Genomic DNA, 21,300 nt, shown 5'->3' on the forward strand with positions numbered 1-21,300 from the left:
TGCAAACTCCAGGCAGGTGGTGCCGTGGTTGGGGTTTGATCCAACGACCCCTAGTACTGCCAGGGGGAAGTGCTAACCAGTTAGCTTCTTCACTATTTCAGAACAGGTTCAGCTGAATTTAACCAACTACTAGACTCCCAGAGCTATGATGGGACTTGTAGTACTTCAACAGCTGGAGGGCCACAGATTGGAGACCTCTGTCCGAGGAGATCGCATGCCTTAGATCAGGGGTGTCAAACTGGTGGCCCTCCAGCTTTTGCAAAACTACAAAACCCATCATGCCTCTGCCTTTGGGAGTCATGCTTGTAACTCAATCTTGCAATGCCTCATGGGACTTGTAGTTTGGCAACAGCTGGAGGGCCGCCAGTTTGACACCTGTGTGCTATTCCAGAACATGGAGTAATGGGAACCCTTGCAGACACGCCGTTGAGGCCCCATGTACACGGGACACTTCTGAACGATGGAAACTGCTGGAAAACATAGGTTAAAAAACGTCTGTTTAGCCGCGTTTATGAGCATTTGCGTTTAGAAGCGTTTTTTAAAGATAACCTCAGGAGACCTTCCCAAATGCACTGAAAAATAGTAAAAAATTTACTTTCAGACATTTTTAAAGAAAGAGCAGTATTTGTTGAGATTTTTTTGTGGTGTTTGAATGTGTTCCAGCTCATTTCTGTGCAGAAATTATTGCAGCAGTGTATTTTCTTTCATGTGAAACCTCAAATTATGGTGTACCGGGTCCATTTGAGTACCGGGAAAAAGCTTTGCATGCATTTTTCATGATGAAAAAAGGCTCCGGACAGCATCTGGAAATGGAAGAGTTTAAAAAAATTTGCAAACGCTTATAAACGCGGTTAGCTGCGTTTACATTTGAAGTGTTTGAAACACTGATATAATCTCCTGAACGCAAATTTGGTGCGTTCAAAAAAGCGACTGTAAACTCAACTGCCTGTAAACGACGATGTGTACATGGACACATAGGAAAACATTAGGGAGAGTTCAGGGGCTGCTGGAAAAAAAAAAACACGCAGAAAAGCTCCTAAACGTCAGTTTATCAGCTGCAGTGTACATGAAGCCTAACTGTCTGCTAGTATACACATTGCTGATTGGTGAAGTTATGACACTAAGAATGCAGTTTCATATAAGAGGACATCTTGGGGAAAATGATGTAGAAGTTACCCAGTTTTCCCCAGTGACCTCCTTGTATCCAGCAGAAGTGTCCTTGTTGTCCTGTCTGCTTTAACCCTTTCGCTGCCAGAGCTGTTTTCACACACATTTTTAATTTTTTTTTTAGGCCTGAAGATTACACAAAACCCCCAAACATGATATTTTCTGACAGTAGACACCACAGAGAATAAAATAGTGGTACTTCCAATTTTTTAATGGCGCAAAACATTACTGCAAAGGTTTGGGAGATGCAAAATTTCAGTTAAAAAAAAAAAAAAAAATACACTAAAGTAAATTTTAGGGCAAACGCAATAAATTACCCAAATTTTTGGTAAAATATAAAAAGATGAGGTTGCGCCAAGTAAATAGATACCCAACATGTCAAACCTTACATTTGTGTGCGCCTGTGCAATGGTGCCAAGTGTCAGTTCCCTATATTTTGTATAGGCGTTGCTTCAAAAGCCCCCTACAGGTCATCAGTTCTGTGTTCTGGAGAACATCTTGTGCTATAATGATTGCTCTTCGGCGTGCGCGGCGGTATGTAATGGGCATCGCAATCATTTTCATGCATAGGCGACCCAAATGTGTGTTTATGTTCATACGTGCATATATGTGGGGCTGGGGGGGGGCCTCAATTTTTTTTTTGGAGGGGGGGATGTTATGTGCTTGGTAGTGGTGCACCAAAATTAAAATTTTGGTACCAAAAATTCAGGATGCATTTGGCCAAAAACCAAAGTGGACATTTTTTAAAATGTAATTTATGTGCCTATTTTGCATTGAAGTCACTAGGGGGCGTTCTTGCATGATTAGAGTCTATGGAACGTGACTTTGCATTGAAGTCACTAAGGGGTGTTTTTGCATGATTAGAGTCTATGGGACATGACTTTGCATTGAAGTCACTAAGGGGTGTTCTTGCATGATTAGAGTCTATGGAACGTGACTTTGCATTGAAGTCACTAAGGGGTGTTCTTGCATGATTAGAGTCTATGGGACATGACTTTGCATTGAAGTCACTAAGGGGCGTTCTTGCATGATTAGAGTCTATGGGACATGACTTTGCATTGAAGTCACTAGGGGGTGTTTTTGCCTGATTAGAGTCTATGGAACGTGACTTTGTATTGAAGTCACTAGGAGGCGTTCTTGCATGATTAGAGTCTATGGGACATCACTTTGCATTGAAGTCACTAGGGGGCGTTCTTGCATGATTAGTCTATAGAACGTGACTGCATTGAAGTCACTAGGGGGCGTTCTTGCATGATTAGTCTATAGAACGTGACTTTGCATTGAAGTCACTAGGGGGCGTTCTTGCATGATTAGTCTATGGAACGTGACTTTGCATTGAAGTCACTAGGGGGTGTTTTCGCATTAAAGTCAACGTGGACGAGATCTTGCTTTGAAGTCACTAGGGGGCATTTCTGCATTGAAGTCAATGTGGATGCGACTTTGCATGAATCAGAAACTTTTTTTTTTCTTTTTACTGGGGGCTGTGGAAGCAATTGGGCAGTAGCACAGCCGCCCAACAGCTTCCATCAGCAGCAGACATTCTGACACTGTGTCACTGATGCCCCAGTGACACCTATACAGTGATCAATGCTGAGAAAAAAAAAAGGGAGCACAGACACTGTACTAATGGCACTAGGTAGGAAAGGGTTGTATGTATGAATGTGAGTTAGGGACCTTAGATTGTACGCCCCTTGAGGGTTAGGGACCTTAGATTGTACGCCCCTTGAGGGTTAGGGACCTTAGATTGTACGCCCCTTGAGGGTTAGGGACTGATGTGAATGTACAATATATATGTAAAGTGCTGTGTAAATTGACAGCGCTATATAAGTACCTGAAATAAAGGGTTAACATGAGAAGTGATCAAAGGGTTATATGTAAGGGGTTTTTTTTTTTGTTTTTTTTTTTTACTAGGGGGCGGTGTCTGTGTGCTTCACTAAGTTCACTGATTGGGGTGGCTGTGCTGTGCACAGCCATCCCGAGCAGTGTGCCCGAGCTGACAGGGAGGAAGACTGTAAACAAAAAAACAGTCTTCCTCCCCAGCGGAGATGCTCGGTAATCACCAGGCACCGGCAGGGAATTATCAGCCAGGACCTGGTGACTGACAGCTGCAAATGGCAGTGCAGGTAGGGCGCACGCACCCCCTAGCCGGAAATGCAAAATCACGTATATATACACACACATGGTTTTGCGCACCCATGCATACTTCTGCTATAGGGCGGTTGGGAAGCAGTTAATGAGCTCAACCTCCCGAAAATGTTGAAACCGTTCGGCAACTTGTGCTTGATAACCGTCGGTGAACAATCCACAACATTGCTGCTATTGTCGGTGCATCATATGGAACAGTCCAGGCAATCCTCACCACTGATTTGCACATGCATTGTGTGGCTGCCAAATATGTCCCCAGGCTGCTGACCCAGGAGCAGAAGAATCACTGTGTTGAAGTCTGCCAAGACCTCCTTCACCGTGTCATTCGTCGAGGATCATTACTGGTGACAAAACTTGGGTGTACGGGTTTCACGCAGAATTTCACGTTCGCTCTTTGTCCTACCTTGCTGTCCATGATGAAATAGCAGACAAGTCAGAATAGCACCAGTTGCACAGCTCCTGATGTACAAAGGACAATGTCTTTTGGGCACACTGACTTATGAAGGTCGATGCTCCCTGTGACTGTGCACACACCCTTGTGCTGCTGTTGGCATGTTACAAAACTCTTGAAACTTTTTGATACCTCCTCCTATGCAGTGCTAATTTTTAAAAAGAGTCCTATATATGTTTTCTGAGCAGAGGGGTGCGGCTTCGAATTACAGGCTCATTGACTTAAATGGGAATGATTCTAAAATCGAAGGTCATCAGTTGTGAACATGATTTCAGCCATCAATTCACATCGGAACCGCTTCTAAATTGCACCTGAACCGCTAAACTGCTTTGAAAATTCGCACTGAAAACAGACGAAAACAGACAAAAAAAAAAAAAAAAAAAAAATCGCACGTGAGTGAACCCCTATTGAGAACGCATTTATTCACAAGACAAAGAAATATTTCAAGGTCTCTAAGGAACCTTTCCATAGGCAATCAGTGACATGTAAGAGGCAGAAGGGGTCACCAGGGGCCCTTAATACATCACCATGATGATGAATTTGTGGTTTGCGTCTCCGGTTTTGGTGCGTTCTCCCCGATCGGTATCACTTGATCCAGGGTTCGGTGTTCTTTCTCTCTCGGCCTGGAGTTGCTCTCCTCCGATGGTGACCATTGCAGCTTACTCTTGGGCATTGGGCCTGTTGGCCAAGATCCAAGTGTAGCACCTGTCCAGTAGGGGTGCTCCGCCATCATTCTTGCCTTTCGGTGAGGATGGTTGGCTGCATAGTGCCCCTGATGGTATGATGGGGGCTCTGAAGGCTAGTACTGGCTGGAACAGAAAAGATGGCGCCCACAGGCTCTTGGGGCCCAGGAGTAATTCCCCCGGGAAAATGTTCAGTTCCTCCTGATCTGAATGGATCTACCTTGTCTGGCCGGGTAGGCAGAGTCCTCGGAGCTGTGCCTCCAAGGAGTGGTCACCCCAGGGGTGCTCCTAGTAACAGGTGTGGGACCCCAAACGTGTAAAAAGTGCAGAGGGTCACAGGCCTCGGGGTACTACTGCAGGACCACTTATTTATTTTTTCCTCCACGGTTTGTGCCACTTTCACTTGTGTGTGTTTTTCTTTTCTCACTAGGATGGAGGGTGTGCGTCCTAGGGTCTGCCCGGGTCTATGGGGAGGATGTATGGCCCTTAGGTTCCTTCCTTCCGAGAAGAGCTTCTTGGCCTGGTACTTGGTGGTCGCCTTCGGCTGGCCACAAGGAAAGGGGTCTGCTAGGCCTTTTGGCTAGATTGGCCATGTTAGAAATCCTTTGTCCTGTGAGGAGCCTTGCACCCCCGGGGATCAGGGTAGAGGTCCTACCCCTTCAGGGCGGGGTACAAAAGCACACCCGTAAGTGCACTTTTTGTGTGGGTTCTACACTTGCACCGTTTTTTTGTACACTTTCCGGATTTTTTTCGTTTTTTCATGTCATTGGGGACTTAAAAAAAAAAAGAAAAGGAGGTTGATTTTCAGGCTCTTCCCTCTAATTACATTGTCAGGTTCCACCTCAAGGCTGGGGGGGGGTATCAACCCCCCCCCCCCTTCTTTAATGTTCTTTTTTAGCCATCTGTGTCCCCATTGGAGGGAACCCTTGGATGTTCCCATTGGGGAGATTCCCTTCACTTTCTGTCCCATAGTGACACCAGGAAGTGAGAAACCCCTGGTTGTCCCCACTGGGGAGATTTTCTTCATTCCCTGTCCCAGAGCCAGAGCAGGAAGTGAGAGGAAACCCCTGGTTGTCCCATTGGGGACATTCCCTTCACTTCCTGCTCCAGAGTGACACCAGGACATGAGAGGGAACCCCTGGTTGTCCCCACTGGGGAGATTTTCTTCACTCCTTGTCCCAGAGCCACAGCAGGAAATGAGAGGGAACCCCTGGTTGTCCCCAATGGGAAGATTTTCTTCACTTCCTGTCCCAGAGCCACAGCAGGAAGTGAGAGGAAACCCGTGGTTGTCCCATTGAGGACATTCCCTTCACTTCCTGCTCCAGAGTGACACCAGTAAGTGAGAGGGAACCCCTGGTTGTCCCCACTGGGGAGATTTTCTTCACTCCCTGTCCCAGAGCCACAGCAGGAAATGAGAGGGAACCCCTGTTTGTCCCCAATGGGAAGATTTTCTTCACTTCCTGTCCCAGAGCCACAACAGGAAGTGAGAGGAAACCCCTGGTTGTCCCATTGAGGACATTCCCTTCACTTCCTGCTCCAGAGTGACACCATGACATGAGAGGGAACCCCTGGATGCTTCCATTGGGGAGATTCCCTTCACTCCTGTCCCATAGTGACACCAGTAAGTGAGAGGGAACCGCTGGTTGTCCCATTGGGGAGATTTTCTTCACTTCCTGCCCCAGAGCAACACCAGGAAGTGAGAGGGAAACCCTGGTTGTCCCCAAGGGTGAGATTTTCTTTACTTCCTGTGCCAGAGCAGGCAGAGAGGGAACACTTGGTTGTCCCCATTGTTCAAACCCAACGGAGCACATGATTGGGGTCACACATCCTCCCCCATGTGACTGCACCCCAAAAAATACCACGGTTGGCTTCCTACAAAAGGACTGTTCTCAGCACGGTCCGCTTCAATCACCGATCCCTCATGTAGGGGGAGGAGAAGCCCCCATCCCGGGTCCCGGTAGAGATCTCAGCTGCCCGCCGGTCCCCGGACACATGCAGCCACCGCGGCGCGCAGGGAGATGAAGTCACCGGTGGGTGGCGCTGGTCGGCTCTTTAAATCGGAGCAGCGCCGGGCCGGCTGCCTCTTGTCAGGAGGGGTCGGGGGGAGGGGAGCGACTCCTCGTGGCCAGCCGCCTTTCCTGCATCATCTGCGGCATGGCCGACTACCTGATCAGCGGGGGGACCAGCTACGTCCCGGATGACGGGCTCAGCGCACAGCAACTGTTCGGGGCCGGAGACGGGCTGACCTACAAGTGAGTCTGGGGTCACCCTGGGTGGCCCCTCCCCCTCCACACCTGTCCTGGCCCTGACCAGGGACCGACCCTCTCCCCCTGGTCTTATAGTCCCGGGAGATCCCAGAGACCCCCATAGATCCAGGTGACCCGACAGTTCCAGGAGATCTCCCAATTTCAGGTGACCCCATAGTCCCTGGTGAACCCAACAGTTTAGGTGATCCTACAGTTCCCATAATATCGAGAGATCCCACAATTTCAGAAGACCCCATAGATGGTGATTCCACAGTACCCACAGATCTCAGATGTCCCCCCCCCCATAGGGTCTAGAACAGTGATGGCGAACCTTTTTGAGCCCGAGTGCCCAAACTGCAACCCAAAACCAACTTATTTCTTTCAAAGTGCCAACACTGCAATGAAACCTGAATATCGAGCTTTTGGTTTAGAAAAAACAACTCGTACAGTAGTGCAAACTAATTCACAGTACAGGGATGACCAGAGACTGCAGACACAGTACAGGGATGACCAGAGACTACAGACAGTACAGGGATGACCAGAGACTGCGTGCATTAGACAGGCCTAGTGCATTACCATAAAAAATGTTTAATAAAAAATAAAGTAGGTGTTGTACTCACAAACGACAATATAGTCAAGGCACATCATAGAAGAACAGCTGGATCAACACCGCGCTGAGTAACAGTCCACAATAGGGAGTTTAGACATCCAAAAGGCTGACGCGTTTCGAGGACTTGCCTCTTCCTCAGAGCCAACTCTGAGTTGGCTCTGAGGTGCCTTGACTATATTGTCGTTTGTGAGTACAACACCTACTTTATTTTTTATTAAACATTTTTTATGGTAATGCACTAGGCCTGTGCGCCCTCTTTTTGTTCTTTCCCCATTCAGTATATTTGGATTCCCCCGGTCCATTTGAGGGCAGCAAGGTGTGCATGTTCCAGGACATTCTTAATGTGGTTGTAGCATCGAGTCCATCCCCAAGCGCAGGAGCATTTGTGTTTACAGTACAGGAGATGACCAGAGACTGCGGACAGTACAGGGATGACCAGAGACTGCGGACACAGTACAGGGATGACCAGAGACTGCGGACACAGTACAGGGATGACCAGAGACTGCGGACACAGTACAGGGATGACCAGAGACTGCGGACACAGTACAGGGATGACCAGAGACTGCGGACACAGTACAGGGGATGACCAGAGACTGCGGACACAGTACAGGGGATGACCAGAGACTGCGGACACAGTACAGGGGATGACCAGAGACTGCGGACACAGTACAGGGGATGACCAGAGACTGCGGACACAGTACAGGGATGACCAGAGACTGCGGACACAGTACAGGAGATGACCAGAGACTGCGGACAGTACAGGGATGACCAGAGACTGCGGACAGTACAGGGATGACCAGAGACTGCGGACAGTACAGGGATGACCAGAGACTGCGGACAGTACAGGGATGACCAGAGACTGCGGACACGGTACAGGGATGACCAGAGACTGCGGACACGGTACAGGGGATGACCAGAGACTGCGGACACGGTACAGGGGATGACCAGAGACTGCGGACACGGTACAGGGGATGACCAGAGACTGCGGACACGGTACAGGGGATGACCAGAGACTGCGGACACGGTACAGGGGATGACCAGAGACTGCGGACACGGCACAGGGATGACCAGAGACTGCGGACACGGCACAGGGATGACCAGAGACTGCGGACACGGCACAGGGATGACCAGAGACTGCGGACACGGCACAGGGATGACCAGAGACTGCGGACACGGCACAGGGATGACCAGAGACTGCGGACACGGCACAGGGATGACCAGAGACTGCGGACACGGCACAGGGATGACCAGAGACTGCGGACACGGCACAGGGATGACCAGAGACTGCGGACACGGCACAGGGATGACCAGAGACTGCGGACACGGCACAGGGATGACCAGAGACTGCGGACACGGCACAGGGATGACCAGAGACTGCGGACACGGCACAGGGATGACCAGAGACTGCGGACACGGCACAGGGATGACCAGAGACTGCGGACACGGCACAGGGATGACCAGAGACTGCGGACACGGCACAGGGATGACCAGAGACTGCGGACACGGCACAGGGATGACCAGAGACTGCGGACACGGCACAGGGATGACCAGAGACTGCGGACACGGCACAGGAGATGACCAGAGACTGCGGACACGGTACAGGGATGACCAGAGACTGCGGACACGGTACAGGGATGACCAGAGACTGCGGACACGGTACAGGGGATGACCAGAGACTGCGGACACGGTACAGGGGATGACTAGAGACTGCGAACACGGTACAAGAATGACCAGAGACTGCGGACACGGTACAGGGATGACCAGAGGCTGCGGACACGGTACAGGAGATGACCAGAGACTGCGGACACGGTACAGGAGATGACCAGAGACTGCGGACACGGTACAGGAGATGACCAGAGACTGCGGACAGTACAGATGACTGCTGACCTTTGGGGAGGGAGGGGGAGCGGGTACGTGAATTTGACAGGTACCCGCTCTTACTTCCGCAGAGTTTTTTTTTATCTTACCTGTTCCTTTATCCAGCCCGCGCGCTGTCTTCCCGGCTTCTGTAGTGTGGGCGCTCGTCGGACAGCCGGATGCCCAGTGCGCATGCGCGAGAAGCGCTGCGCTTTGTGATTGGTCCGGCGGCTTCTGGGATCTGTCATGTGTCCCAGGTACCGCCTTACCATTCACAAAGAGCACTGCTTCTTGCGCATGCGCACTTGGGACCCAGCTGTCACGCACACTACAGAAGCCGGGAAGACAGCGCGCCGCTGGATAGAGGGAGAGGTACGGTCCCACTGCAGAGCTGAGTGGCCGGCCCGGTATTCTGACACGGCGGCGGTGGAAATACCGGACCGGCCGCTCTATATTCGCTCCATAAGACGCACTGACATTTTCCCCCCTTTTTTGGGGGAAAAAAAGTGCGTCTTATGGAGCGAAAAATACGGTATTCTCCTGGCGTGCCCACAGATAAGGCTCGGCGTGCCGGCTGTGGCACGCGTGCCACGGGTTCGCCATCACTGGTCTAGAAGGTCCTACAGTTCCAGGTGACCTGACAGTCCCTGGAGACTCCATAGTACCTGCAGATCCCATAGTCCCAAATAACCCCCATAGATCCAGAAGACCCCATGGTCCAAGGTGACCCTGTAGTTTTAGGTGAACCCACATTACATTTCAAGGGATGCCATTGTACCTGAAGATCCCAGTGTTGTCTTCTCATAATTATGAGTTCCACAGAGAAATGATGGAGGACGTATGACCAGTGTATATTTATATTTGTACTTTTCCCTCAGCAACGAACAGTCCTTTTCCAGAGAGATGCATTTATTTGGATAAAGATATTTGTTAAAGATGACAGAAATCCAGCTGAATATTTGTAAATATTACAATGAACAATAACCCTCAGAGTCCCATTTAAGATGCTTCATATCAAACATAGAGATCCTAGACCGTCCAGCATATGTCCGATCTATAATATGCACCTAGGTAGCTTTCATGCAGGGGCATCCCGGGGCAGTTGTGGGGGGGTGCGGCCCGCACCGGGTGACAACAACCACACGGGGTGACACCGGATACGCTCCACAAAAAGGTAAGTTGTAAAGCAAGCCAACGATCCCCGCAGGATAAATCCGATCCATCCTTTTCTTTTCATTTTTTCGTGGAGCGGGTCCGGTGTCACCCCGTATAGGTTGCATACCGACGATTCCCGCAGGATGGATGGGATCTGTGGACTGGGGAGCATAATGGGGAGTCCAATCCATTATGCTTGATTCGCAGATTCGTTCCATTCTGCGGGGATCGTCGGAGGGGTTGTCACCAAGTGTTATCGCACCGGGTGACACCAACCCTAGGGACACCCCTGCTTCCATGCATACAATAATGTGAGTTATGATCTATACCTGTCCTCCCATATTAATGACAGCTGAGGTACAGACAAGGCAGATGACAGGCAATCATTAGAACCCTTCAGAGAACCTTCCTGTGTCTTGTCTCCTGTCACCCGTGTCCTGTCACGTGTGTCTTGTGTCCTGTCACCTGTGTCTTGTCACCTGTCACATGTGTTCTGTGTCCTGCCTCTTGTGTCCTGTCACCTGTGTCTTGTCTTGTGTCCTGTCACCTGTGTCTTGTCTTGTGTCCTGTCACCTGTGTCTTGTCTTGTGTCCTGTCACCTGTGTCTTGTCTTGTGTCCTGTCATTTGTGTCTTGTTTCCTGTCACATGTCGTGTCCTGCCACGTGTGTCTTGTGTCCTGTCACATGTCGTGTCCTGCCACGTGTGTCGTGTGTCCTGCCACTTGTCTTGTGTCCTGTCACCTGTGTCCTTTCACATGTCTTGTGTCCTGTCACGTGTGTCTTGTGTCCTGTCACGTGTGTCTTGTGTCCTGTCACGTGTGTCTTGTGTCCTGTCACGTGTGTCTTGTGTCCTGTCACGTGTGTCTTGTGTCCTGTCACGTGTGTCTTGTGTCTTGTGTCCTGTCACGTGTGTCATGTGTCTTGTGTCCTGTCACCTGTGTCATGTGTCTTGTGTCCTGTCACCTGTGTCATGTGTCTTGTGTCCTGTCACCTGTGTCTTGTCTTGTGTCCTGTCACCTGTGTCTTGTTTTGTGTCCTGTCACCTGTGTCTTGTTTTGTGTCCTGTCCTGTGTGTCGTGTGTCCTGTCCTGTGTGTCGTGTGTCCTGTCCTGTGTGTCGTGTGTCCTGTCCTGTGTGTCGTGTGTCCTGTCCTGTGTGTCGTGTGTCCTGTCCTGTGTGTCGTGTGTCCTGTCCTGTGTGTCCTGTCCTGTGTGTCGTGTGTCCTGTCCTGTGTGTCGTGTGTCCTGTCCTGTGTGTCGTGTGTCCTGTCACCTGTGTCCTGTCACCTGTGTCCTGTCACCTGTGTCGTGTGTCCTGTCACATGTGTCCTGTCACCTGTGTCGTGTGTCCTGTCCTGTGTGTTGTGTGTCCTGTCACGTGTGTCCTGTCACCTGTGTCGTGTGTCCTGTCACATGTGTCCTGTCACCTGTGTCGTGTGTCCTGTCCTGTGTGTTGTGTGTCCTGTCACGTGTGTCCTGTCACCTGTGTCATGTGTCCTGTCCTGTGTGTCGTGTGTCCTGTCACGTGTGTCCTGTCACCTGTGTCCCTTAACCAAAAAGGAGCTTCCTTAATATACACATTTTTCCCATTCAGTTTAATGGGAAGCACTCTGATTGGCCACTTTGATGTTACATGAAAAGACTTCACTTGTCATTACTATAAATAACAATTAGGGTCACTATAGTGTTTCCCAGGTAATAGTCATCCTTTCACCTCATAATATGCCCTCCAGTCTAATTACCATCAATAAATACTTCTTGTATGGTCAAATCACATGTACAATGTTCCCTTTGGAATCTCTAATTAGATAAACAGGCGATTCCCCAAATACCAGGTGACCTGCATAACATTAACATAGCAAAGAGCTCTTTTGATGTGTAAAGTGGTTTTGTCACTGGCCTGTCCCAGAATGAACAGTATGTGTTTCAATATCTTCAAGAAAATAAATATATATATATATTTTACACACAATATACTACCCCCCCATAGTCCCAGGAGATCCCGGAGACTCCCTTGCAATAGATCCAGAAGATCCCATAGTCCCAGAAGGCTCCATGGTGCCTAAAGTCCCAGGTGGTCCTGTAGACCCAGTAGATCCCGCAGTTCAGGTGGCACTATAGTCTCAGGATATTCCATAGTCTCAGATGATCCTATATGTATATCCCAGCTCCCCTGTACCCCATTATAGTGATATGACCTGTATACAGTACTTACTCCTCGAGTCCCCCGCGGTGGTGGAGATGGTGTCTCCTCTCAGCGGAGGAGAGCGGACCTCTCTTGCACCTGTCCCCTCTGCAGCGGTGCCAAAGAAGCCGGAAACTGGAAGTTGGAAACCGGAACTCGGCTTCACGATGAGGGTTGGAGCGCAGCCGCTCCATCTGTGCTCACCGCTAAAGAATTTCTCCTCGCATTTTCGAGTGGGCGAGCAGCTTTTTCAAGCCCTGCTTTAGTCCCTGGGGACTCCCATAGATCCACGTGACTTTAGTGCTATAGTCCCTGGGGACTCCCATAGATCCCAGAGATCCAGGTGATTTTACCCCCATAGTCCTTGGTGACCCTATAGCTTCAAGTGACCCTACAGTCTCTGGAGACTCCATAGTACCAGGAGATCCCACAATTTCAGGAGACCCCATAGATTCAGGTGATTCCACAGTCACCAGAGACTCCATAGTACCTGCAGATCTCAGTCTCACATGACCCCCCATAGGGTCCAGAAGATCCCACAGTTCCAGGTGACCTGACAGTCCATGTAAATTCCACAATACCCACAGATACCATAGTCCCAGATAACCCCCATAGATCCAGGTAACCCTATAGTTTCAGGTGATCCCAGAGTCTCAGAAGATGCTGTTAGTACCTGGAGATCCCAGGTGCTTCCCCCCCCCCCCCCATAGTCCCAGGAGATCCCACAGTTGCAGGAGGCTCCATGGTGCCTAAGGTTCTCAGAGTCCCATGTAGTACTGTAGATCCAGGAGATCCTACAGTTCAGGTGGCACTATAGTCCTGGGAGATTCCACAGCCTCAGATGCCCCCATAGTCCCTAGTGACGCTGTTGTTTCAGGAGATCCTACAATCCTAGGAGACTCCATAGTACCTGGAAATCCCATAGTCCCAGGAGATCTCACAATTTCAGGAGAGGCCAGAGAGCCAGGTGTTTCCACAGTCCCAAGAGACTACATAGTACCCACAGATCTTACTCTCTGATGACCCCCATAGGGTCCAGAATATCCCACAGTTCAGGTGACCTGTCAGTCCCTGGAGACTCCATAGTACCCGCAGATCTCATAGATCCAAAGAACCCCATGATGACCCTATAGTTTCAGGTGAACCCACAGTTCCAGGAGACGCCATAGTACCTGGAGATCCCGTGTGCCCCCCCCCCTAGTCCCAGGAGATCCCACAGTTGCAGGAGACCCCCATAGATCCAGGAGATTCTACAGTTGCAGGAGACCCCTTCCCCCCCATAGATCCAAAAGATCCCACAGTCCCAGGAGACTCCATAGTGCCTAAGATTCCCACATTCCCAGGTTGTCCTGTAGATCCAGGAGATCCCACAGTTCAGGTGGCACTATAATCCCTGGAGATTCCACAATCCCAGATGACCCCCACAATCCCTGGTGACCCTATTCAGGTGATTCTACAGTCCTAGGAAATTCCGTAGTACCTGGAGATCCCAGGTGACCTTCCCCCCATCCCCTATAGTCGCAGGAGATCCCACACTTGTAAAAGACCCAGATCCAAGATCCAAACTATACCACAGATTCCGATGACCCCATAGTCCAAGGTAGACCCTTCTCTGTATTTAGATCTTTCTGTTAATTGTTACAAATTCTCAGTTTTGTTTCCTGTGACTAAGTGATGGATATCAGATGTAACCTTTCCTTTCTTGGATCTCCATAGTTGTGGTCCAGGATAGTTTCCTTCATGGCTCATTTACATAAAGGGGAATTAAAGAGCCTTTTCAGTGCCCCTCTAATTAAGTTTCACTTTGTACCCGGGCCTGGCTCTTCTGACTTCTGCCGATCTCATATCGCTGTTTAATAAGAGGATGGGACGGTAGGGGTGGCAGATTTTAGGAGGTAGTCATGAAGTCAGGGACAGTCCGGTCCTTGTAGCAAAGTGAAACCAAATCAGAGAGGAGCACGGAGGAGGCTTTTCTAGCCAATAAAGATATGTGGTGTCTGCTCTTAGGTGGGGCTCTTATTTGTAAAAGATTGAGCCCGGGTTCGCGCTTACGCGGTGCAGAATTTTCAGCGGTTTCCGCACACCGCATCACAGTTGCATCCCGTTCATGCGAACCGCTGCGGGTGTCTCTGTTGAGTTAACAACATCCCGAAAGCGGTCCAGTACAGTATGTGGAAGTCAGTTCCTGATCATGGCTCTCTCCTCCTTCCACCTGTAAATCTCTGACACTGTACCTTTAAAGTTCAGCACCGGTTTCCGTGCGATTCTGCACCGCATCACAATCGCACCCCGTTCATGTGAACCGCTGCGGGTGTGTATGTTTAGTTAACGCCCCGAAAACTGTTTGCAAAACACGGTGCGATGTGCAGAATCAGATCGCATGGGTGTGAATACCCCCTAGAACAAGGGTCTCCAAACTAAGGCTCTCCAGGTGTTGAGGTACTGCAAGTCCCATGAGGCCTTGCAAGACTGACAGCCACAGGCAAGAATCCCAGAGGCATGATGGGACTTGTAGTACTTCAACAGCTGCAGGGCAACAGATTGGAGACCTCTGTCCTAGGAGATCGCATGCCTTAGATCAGGGGTGTCAAACTGGCGGCCCTCCAGCTGTTGCAAAACTACAAAACCCATTATGCCTCTGTTTTTGGGAGTCATGCTTGAAACCATCAATCTTGCAATGCCTCATGGGACTTGTAGTTTGGCAACAGCTGGAGGGCCGCCAGTTTGACACCCATGCCTTAGAGGCTGTAGGTAGGGAGATCTCGAATCTTGGGTTGCATGAGTAGAAAACCCCATGCATGCGCACCTGTGCTGCAGATCTCTGCCAGGTCCTGACAGATTTGTGCACACGTTGGGTTTCAAAGATGGTGGCGCTGGAGGGGGGTGCAGGGCCAGCATTATGGGGACTGAAGTTCCTATAAGGTGATTGTAGCCGTATTGGTACACCTCTCACAATACCGTTAAGGCCTGTTCATGATGCTTTGGGTGTACCCCATCTCCTCAGGTCCAAGCCGTACTCCTTCTGCTGTTCCCAGGACACTGATCTCCAGTGGAGATGCACATTAATAAAAACCTGGCAGAGTTCCTCCCTTCCTATCCAGAACTAGGAAGGTGCTTTTAATGGATCCACTCTAATTGGAGATCTCACAGTCCCTGGTGACACTACAAATTCAGGTGATCCTACAGTCCCAGGAGACTCCGTAGTGCCTGGAGATCAAATGGTCCATTAACCTCCTTAGCGGTATGATTATTTCAGATTTTTGGTGCTGAAAGCGGTACCATTATTTTGCATGGAAATATGTAGTTTTTTATTGTAGGCTGTAATATTTAGGAATAACTCACTGAAATCTGTCCGAACAAGAGTCTATTAAACATCCCGGGTAGGATAAAATTTGAAACCCAAAATCATAAATTATAATTTAATAAATAATCATAAAAAATAATAATATAATAATACATTTAATTCAATAATATAATCAAACCAAAAACACTGAAATTTGAAATACAGAGGCAAATTCACACATCGCTGAGCAAAGTCGCAGAATCGTTTTCAGTGTCTGATGAGGAATTTCCCCCACGAATCATTATCACTCAATTCTGCAAGTGGTTCTGCTTTACTATCGCTGTTCTCTAGCCGGTCTAAAACCGCTTTTGACCTAAAGGGACGCTTTTTGGACGCCATGGACGTTTCTCAGTTTCCAGGCAGAAAGAACAGTAAAAATGCAGGCAGGGCACCGGACAAAGCACTCGGGACAAAATGTATGTGAAATTGGTTGAGACAGCAATGTTTTACTATGAAAAATGTAAAAAAAAAAAATGACATTATTTAAAATTTTTAAATTTCCCGCCGCCGGCGGCGCCCGTACGTCCCGACGTCACAGGGACAGGACACAGAAGCCGGATGCCGGCATCGGCCGGAGGAGATGGCCGGGGACGCTGCAGGGGACACATCGTGGGAGCGCAGGGTAAGGTAAGTGAAGAACACATGCCGGAGCAGGGCCGCATGGTATTCCCGAGTGTAGCTCGGGGTTACCGCTCTTGGTACTGAAATGTTACCCCGAGCTACACTCAGGAATACCGCCAAGGAGGTTAAAGGAAGGAGCTTTAATGGATACTCTATAATTGGAGATCTGACAGTCCTTGGTGACACTACAAATGCAGGTGATCCCACAGTCCCAGGTGACCCCCATAGATCCAGGTCACACAGTTCCAGGTGGCCCTCTAAACCCAGGAGATCCCACAGTCCCTGGTAATCCTACAGTCCCAGGAGATTCTATAGTGCCTGGAGATGCCACGGTCCCTCATGGCCCTATAGTTCCAGGTGACCCCCATAGATCCAGGAGGTCACACAGTTCCAGGTGGCTCTCTAAACCCAGGAGATCCTACAGTCTCGGGTAACCCCACAGTCCAAAGAGATCCCACAGTCCCTGGTGACCCTATAGTTTCAGGTGATCCTACAGTCCCAGGAGACTCTAGTGCCTGGAGATGCCACGGTCCCTCATGGCCCTATAGTCCCAGGAGATCCCACAGTCCCAGGTGACCCTCCATAGATCCAGGAGACCCCACAGTCCCAGGTGACCCCCCATAGATCCAAGAGGTCACACAGTTCCAGGTAGCCCTCTAGACCCAGGAGATCCCACAGTCCCGGGTGACTCTACAGTCCAAGGAGATCCCACAGTCCCTGGTGACCCCCATAGATCCAGGAAGTCACACAATTCCAGGTGGCCTTCTAAACCCAGGAGATCCCACAGTCCCGGGTGACCGTACAGTCCCAGGAGATTCTGTAGTATCTCCTGGGACTCATAGTGTCTCAATCTTCGGTTGATCGATGATGGCCCGTGATTTTCACCTCCATGGGGGAAGTTCTCCGATGGCTGCTTTGTGTCTCTTGTTTGCTCTCTCCTGACAGAAACTCAACACTGTCCCTGGCCGTACTTATTTAGGACTTTGGTGTGTCTGCACGTTGTTGATTATATGAGTGCCAAAATCTTGTGCCTATGCTCCAATCTTGGATTTTATTTGATAACCCCCCCCCCCCCCTCAACTCAGGACTGATATTTGTGTCTAACTGCATGAGATGGCTGTTTACTGTCAGTCATGACAGCTGTCAGTGGATCCCGTTACTGTAATCGGAGATGCGGCTGAACCGGCAGACGGATAATAGAATAAAACCACAAAAGGAGACGGCGACCAATCCATATAATGACCAATCGGGTCCACACGCCTTAAAGTGTATCTGAACCCAAGATCGAAATTGTAATTAGTTAAAGCTTAAAATGATTGTATATACAGGCGTACCTCGGTTTACGAATTCAGTGCATTCTGCGGGACTTTTTGTATTGCGAAAAATTCGTAAACTGAAACGCGGTTTCCCATAGGAATGCATTGAAAACCACTTAATCCGTTCTGAAGGTCAGAAAAAAGTAAAAAAAAAAAAAAAAAAAAAGTCGATGTCACTATAGGTCAGTGCCGGTTTTTAAATGTACTTACCAACTTCTTTTTGTTTTTTTTTTTCTTCACTATAGCTCAGAGCAGCCTTTCTCAAGTGCCTTGAGGTTCCTTCAGGGCTGCCTTGAGGTTCCTTCAGGGGTGCCTTGAGGTTCCTTCAGGGGTGCCTTGAGGTTCCTTCAGGGGTGCCTTGAGGTTCCTTGCAGGGGCGCCTGGAGGTTCCTTGCAGGGGCGCCTTGAGGTTCCTTGCAGGGGCGCCTTGAGGTTCCTTGCAGGGGCGCCTTGAGGTTCCTTGCAGGGGCGCCTTGAGGTTCCTTGCAGGGGCGCCTTGAGGTTCCTTGCAGGGGCGCCTTGAGGATCCTTGCAGGGGCGCCTTGAGGATCCTTGCAGGGGCGCCTTGAGGTTCCTTAAGGAGCGCCTTGAGGTTGCTTCAGGAGTGCCTTGAGGTTTTATCTGTTTAAAATGTACGGCTCCAATCGCACCGCACACAAATTGCATGTGATTTGCACAGGAATGCGGTGCGGTTCCTGTGCGAATCACATACGATATGCTGCACCGCATATATGTGAACCCGGGCTTGGAGACTACGACAGGACAAGGGTGAAAAGTTGCGTTTGCGGACTGACCTGATGAAGCGGATGTGTTAAAGGGGACCTGCCGGCGTAGCTGAGCCTCTGGTGTTTGTTTTGAGACTCGGAAGTGTGGTTGTGTGGACGGCGGCCAGGTTCTTCCTCTTATCTGGTTATTGATCGAAGGTTGTACATTGTGGTGTGCGCAGCGAAGGTCGTTCATTGTGTACATTGTGAAATCTCTGCAGTCTAATCTGAACGGCTCACACTTAAGTGGCACTCCGAGTTCTGTTGGTGTCGCCGGCCAGACGTGAGCTCACTCCACCTGTTACTACAGAATAGATGTCCTGTGTAAATAAAGTGAGAGAGGATTGCACCCGGATTGTTTGTTTTTTTTTTGTTTTGTTTTTTTATAAAGGGATCATTCACAGCGGTGTGTGCTGGTTAAAGTGAAACCTAAGGGCTCATGTACACTGCAGCTGACAAACTCACGTTCAGGAGCTGTTCAGCGTTTTTTTTGGTTTTTTTTTTCAGCAGCCCCTGAACTCTCCCTAATTTTTTCCTATGTGTCCATGTACACATCTTCGTTTACAGTCATATGAGTTTACAGTCGTTGAATGTAGAAAACTTGCGTTCAGCAGTCGATTTTATCAGCGTTTCAAATGCTTTTAAACGCAGCAAATCGCGTTTATAAGCGTTTGCATCTGAAAATTTTTTTTAACTCTTCCAGTTCCCAATGCTGTCCAGAGCCTTTTTTCATCATGAAAAATGCATGCAAAGCATTTTCAAGGCACTCCCCTGGACAAAACACTGAACACAGGATGTTCCTACCAAGCTTGTCACACATTGTAATGACCAATTCACACCTCAGACCTCTCCCACCCTTGAAAACAAAAGATATGTTAATGAACATTCACACCTCAAAGTCCTCATGAAGACCCCCTGCCAGGTGACCTTAATGACTCCCTCCACCAGACACCTTTCCCACCCTTGGAAACAATAGAAATGTTAATGAGCAACTCACACCTAAGCTAATCTCAACACATACTGCTGTCTCTGCTTCTACTCTCTGTATTTCTCTGAAACAGTCTGAAATAGTTAATAATTTACCACTTTTCAGTGCATTCTGGGCATTTGGGAGGATCTCCTACGTTTTCCAGCAGTCAGTTTCCATCGTTCAGAAGTGTCCCGTGTACATGGGGCCTAAAGGTAAAAATACTTAAACCAAAGAATCCCCTTCGCTCCAGAGTGGTGTGCTGGGGATGGATAAATGTCAGGTCTTTGGCACTTCCATTGCTGGCACAGGCTTTGCTGCCCTCTACGGGTCTGGGGAGCCCAGGAGAAAACTAAGGGAAGAAGGGTGCACCGGCCTAGTCAATTACCTGAGACAAAACCCTTAATAGTACAGGGACAGATATAAACTCACAAACAACTGTGATAACAATAGCTTGTCAAAGTCCAAAGCCACCTAGTCACCGAATCAACTGCCAACCCTCGAGAGGACCTTCCAGATGACTGACGTGTTTTGAGGGGCGCTCCCCTCTTCCTCCAAGCCGGTCCTAGATGCTACACAAGCGGTCTCAATATAACAAATAATTTGGGTCACATGGTTTTGTACAAGCTCCTCCCCCCTCAAGGGTGGGGGTAGTGACCTCACTCCTATACATCTGGCCATGATGCGTATCAAATTGTGTCTACTCTAAACATGGAGTGTGTTTGGTCCATAAAAATGTTTAAAACCGAAAATTGTATCAATTCATACGTAACTCTACATACAATTACATTCATAAAAATGTGTGCAATCTTACCGAACAGAAATATATACACTTGGTGCTTCCACGGCCTATTTTGATTGCGTCATATAGTGCTTCTCTATGAATACCGACAATCCCAATGTTAATGGGGGGAGCATGAGTTCTGCAGCAAAGAAAAAATTGCTGGATTGCCCAGTGACTGGCTGTGTGGGGGGAGGGGAGGCATGTTGGCACAAGTCTGATCATTGGAGAGCAGGCTGAGTTCCCAGCACAGCTAGAGAACTGACCACTCTGTGCTCTCATGCCTAGTGTGGTCAGTTTTTAATAGGAAAGCAGAGGGACTGGCAGGAACACCAGAGATTTCACACAAAGGAAGCAATACAAAGAAAACAGGAGACTTCGTAATACAAGTACATGGTACAGCAGACACATATCAGGAATATGAAATGTTAGGTTTATATATTCTTTAAATAACAACTACAGGTCTTGTACCTCCCCCAAATGTAAGCAGAAGCAGCAGACTGATGAGCTTCACTCTGCCCTCTCCTCCTATCAGCATGTTCCTTGTTAGACTATGAACACTGCAGCACAATTGATTAGGCCCTTGTGCTGCTTCTCCCTCCTCCAGTCTGAGCTTTGCTGTACAGGTGTCTGGGGGAGCTGATACCAGATCAAATTCAGGTACACTCACTGCTTGTATAAATAAAATCATTTAATGTATTGATGAATCAAGAAGTGAATTAATTGGTGTCATCCAGGTGTCTTGAGTTTCTGGTATTCATTGTATTCTCCCTGTTTTCAGTGACTTCCTCATCCTCCCCGGGTACATCGACTTCACAGCTGATCAAGTGGTGAGTGTTGCTGGTTTTCATGAAATATTGATCGGTTTAATTCTGTGTTATTGGCCATAAGAGGCTGCCTGTGGAGCACTTTTAAGATGATTAAATCCTTGTTAAGCAATAAAGAAATCCAGCCGCATTCCTTATAGACCTCTTCCTAGCTGTCCGCTTTCTGAACAGGTTTTCTGTCTC

General features: G+C 48.9%; 1 protein-coding gene across 2 annotated transcripts in view; it reads left to right on the top strand.

The window, feature by feature from the left end:
- The first annotated feature begins 6,521 nt into the window (after positions 1-6,521).
- Positions 6,522-21,300, top strand: part of IMPDH2 (inosine monophosphate dehydrogenase 2) — a 55,007-nt gene continuing 40,228 nt past the window's right edge. For both annotated transcript variants that reach the window (XM_089656604.1, XM_089656606.1), the window contains exons 1-2: positions 6,522-6,698; positions 21,072-21,120. In XM_089656604.1, the coding sequence (XP_089512730.1) occupies positions 6,601-6,698; positions 21,072-21,120 (147 nt within the window). In that variant the 5' untranslated portion in view covers positions 6,522-6,600. The remainder of the gene's footprint in view (positions 6,699-21,071; positions 21,121-21,300) is intronic.

This window comes from Staurois parvus, unplaced genomic scaffold (genome assembly GCF_062004578.1).
Source record: "Staurois parvus isolate SC_StPar_1 unplaced genomic scaffold, SC_StPar_1.0 ptg000920l, whole genome shotgun sequence".
Lineage (NCBI taxonomy): Eukaryota > Metazoa > Chordata > Amphibia > Anura > Ranidae > Staurois > Staurois parvus.